Below are 3,146 nucleotides of genomic sequence, written 5' to 3' on the forward strand. Positions count from 1 at the left end.
CATCTTGTTTTTTTTTTAATAAGTACATGGTAATGATGGTAATGGTAAATGGTACATGGTAATGATGAGACAACAACAGATTTAAGATGAAATAAGTGTATTTTATTGGAAAGCTCCCCAAGCAAGCACAAGGGCAACAGTGACGAGGGAAAACTCCCATGTAGGAAGAAACCTCGGGAGGGCCCAGGCTCAGGGAGCGACCACCCTCCTTGGTCATTTTTGTTTTTGTGAGTGAGTGTAGTGAGTGTAGTGAGTAGGGTAGGACTGAGTGTGGTTTCTCTGGCTCCTCTGGCTCCTGTCAGTAAAGAAAATATACAAAGAACTTATTAATAAAACTACTATACAATAATGTTTTAATCAAATAACTATGCAACAATGTATTTATCAAAGAACTATAGAACAATGTATTTATGAAACAACTATAAACAATAATCTAACAATAATCCCAATAATAACTATATATGAAACAACTATACAACTATAAACAATAATCTAACAATAATCGTGTTCCGGTGGAACACACTGAAGTGCGGACAGCTGATCTGCAATGCTGTCTCGCAGGGGACTACCACTTGCGTCGCCATGGTCCTCTCCCCCGACAGGCTCTTCAGGGTCCTCCTCATCGTCATCCACCGGTAGGACATCATCATTGCCCAGACATACATTGTGAAGCATAGTGCAACACACAATGACATCTGGTACAAATGAGACGTCCACCTCCAAGGCACAGAGGAAGATGGACCTCCACCTGGTCTTCATCATGCCAAAAGCCCGCTCAATGACCACACGGGCTCTGGCATGATGCGCGTTGAACCTAGAAGTAAGTGTTGGGGAAAAAATGAATGTGACATGAATTACATTAAAATGAATGACATGTAAGTACACACAGCTAAATCTATATCACATATTTAAATGTACCAACCTCTGTTGTGCCACTCCCCTGAGTGGATTCTTGAATGGAATGATGAGGGAAATGGGCCTCAGCAGACAGGGGTACCCCCCATCACCCAACAAGAAGGTATCAGGGGGTGGGTACGCGGCAGACTGGAACAGGGGGCTGTGCCTTAGGACCCGGGAGTCGTGGACAGAACCTGGATATCCAACAAAAACATCTATAAAGCGCGCTGCATGGTCACACACTGCTTGCAGCTGAATAGATGGATATCATTTCCTGTTGAAATAATCCTGGCCATAGGGCTCTCCCGGGGATTTGATACGAACATGGCAGCCGTCAATGGCTCCCATGGCCCTGGAAAAAGCCCTATGCCTAGCCAGTCGGGCAAAACCCTCCGATACCTCTCTTTTGCCCTCGTCAGTGGAAGGTAGCCTGATGATCGTCGGCATCAACTTCACCACACAGCCACAGATCCTGTGCACAACCCTGTGCACCGTGGTCTTAGGCATGTCGAATGCCCTCGACACCACGCGGTAGGACGCACCTGTTGACAGAGCAATTCACTGTTTGACAATAAATATTTTTTTGTGGGACACATTTCAATGTCTGAGGGCCCAGGTAAGACGTACCGCTGGCCAGCCAAAACAGAAACACCAGGACCTCGATGGTCGGTCCCCACCCATGGTCCCGGTCCTGGTTCAGCAGTTGCAGCAGATTGGCGATGGAGGATCTGCTGAGCCTGAAATCAGGACGAGTCTCTTCCCCGGCAAAATAATGCCGGAGAAGGGGCACTTCCCTGTTCAGGTTGACATATCGTACGCCACCCTGAAATTGATGACATGTAAATAAATAATGTAAATAGACATGTAAATAATGTTAAACTGTTTTAAATAATGTTAAACTTTACAAAATTACCATACGAGTGGACTTTCCCCAACAGCCAAACAACTTAACAAATGTTTAACAGACTGTTACAATATCTCTAACTTTTACTTTAAAACCTGACTAGTTTCCATTACTGCAGACAGATCTACTTTGTATTTATGAGGCAAGATAAAGGCAAGATAAACTATAAGCATGGAACCACATAGATGTGGGAAGCAGAGTAAGAAGAACTATCTTTTGAAGAGATTTGGGCCATCATCATTGTCGTTTCTAAATCTTCATTAGTGAGAGAGATAGACACGTGGAGAATTATCTATTATTATCTATTATATCTCCAGGATAACTACACACTATAGCAGGATTATGCCACACATGGACAGGGCACATTAATCGTATGAAGCTACCGTGAGTGACTACGTGACAGATAGACACCTTACCATGCTGTTTTTACCTCAGGAAGGTCTACATAGCTAAATGCCACGTGGAAAATTGTATCTCCGGGATAACTACTCACTATAGCAGAATTATGCCACACACGGTTATAAATTGACATGTTACTAAAATCACGGATAGTATTTTCAAAATGATGTTTAAAAAACCTACCTCTAAGGCGTAGGATAGCAGCATATTTAGCCTTGCACGGTAGGCTCTGCTCCGGCGGTTCTGCTCCATCCGACGCATCACCTCCATCTCGTGCATCTCCTCCATCTCACGCATCTCATTCTCCTCCTGTTCCATCCACATCTGTAGCTCATTGATTAAAACAATTCTGTTCATCATTCTTCTTTTGCAGTAACAAGTATTTTAAAACGTATAGTTTAAAACTAACTTACTAACTTATGTTCTACTCCACTTAAAACTTCTCTTCAAAACGACTTACCTTAGCTCACCTAAGCTAACCTTAACTTACCTCAGCTTACCGTAACTTAAGTAAACCTCAAGCTAAATCTAAATTTAAGTTTAAAGTAAGTGAGTATTTTAAGTTTAAATAAACTACAGTTTAACTCGACTAAGTATGACAATGAATGAATGACAGTGAACTCTCAATAACTCTCAATGGACTGTAAACTCTCGAGTAGCAAAGCAACGTAGCAGAGTAAAGCAGTAGCAAAGCGAGGATGCAAATGGACTGCCGTATGACAGAGCGCGCTAGTGTGAGCATTTAAGTACAAACAACGTGATGATGCCACATCCTGTCTGATTAGAGTGTCCCAAACGTTGTGAAAATTAACGGTCTCTTGATCTCTCACCACTGAGGGCATCGAGGAGTCGGGGCATCGAGGAGTCAAGAGGGGGAGTCAAGAGAGCTCTCTTAGAATCGGAACGCACGGTTTGTGTGTGTGTGTGTGTGTGTGTGTGTGTATAT

The 3,146-nt window shown here is 43.1% G+C and overlaps 1 protein-coding gene across 1 annotated transcript in view; it reads right to left on the reverse strand.

Moving 5' to 3' along the window:
* Positions 1-492: 492 nt before the first annotated feature.
* Positions 493-3,146, reverse strand: part of cspp1b (centrosome and spindle pole associated protein 1b) — a gene marked incomplete at its 3' end in the record, with an annotated part of 11,401 nt that continues 8,747 nt past the window's right edge. Inside the window, exons 14-18 of the mRNA XM_080851879.1 lie at positions 2,384-2,509; positions 1,525-1,720; positions 1,308-1,439; positions 923-1,091; positions 493-814 (exon numbers count right to left, since the gene is read on the reverse strand). Of these exons, the coding sequence (XP_080708005.1) occupies positions 493-814; positions 923-1,091; positions 1,308-1,439; positions 1,525-1,720; positions 2,384-2,509 (945 nt within the window). The remainder of the gene's footprint in view (positions 815-922; positions 1,092-1,307; positions 1,440-1,524; positions 1,721-2,383; positions 2,510-3,146) is intronic.

The sequence above is a fragment of the Sprattus sprattus genome, assembly GCF_963457725.1.
Source record: "Sprattus sprattus genome assembly, chromosome: 15".
Taxonomy (NCBI): domain Eukaryota; kingdom Metazoa; phylum Chordata; class Actinopteri; order Clupeiformes; family Clupeidae; genus Sprattus; species Sprattus sprattus.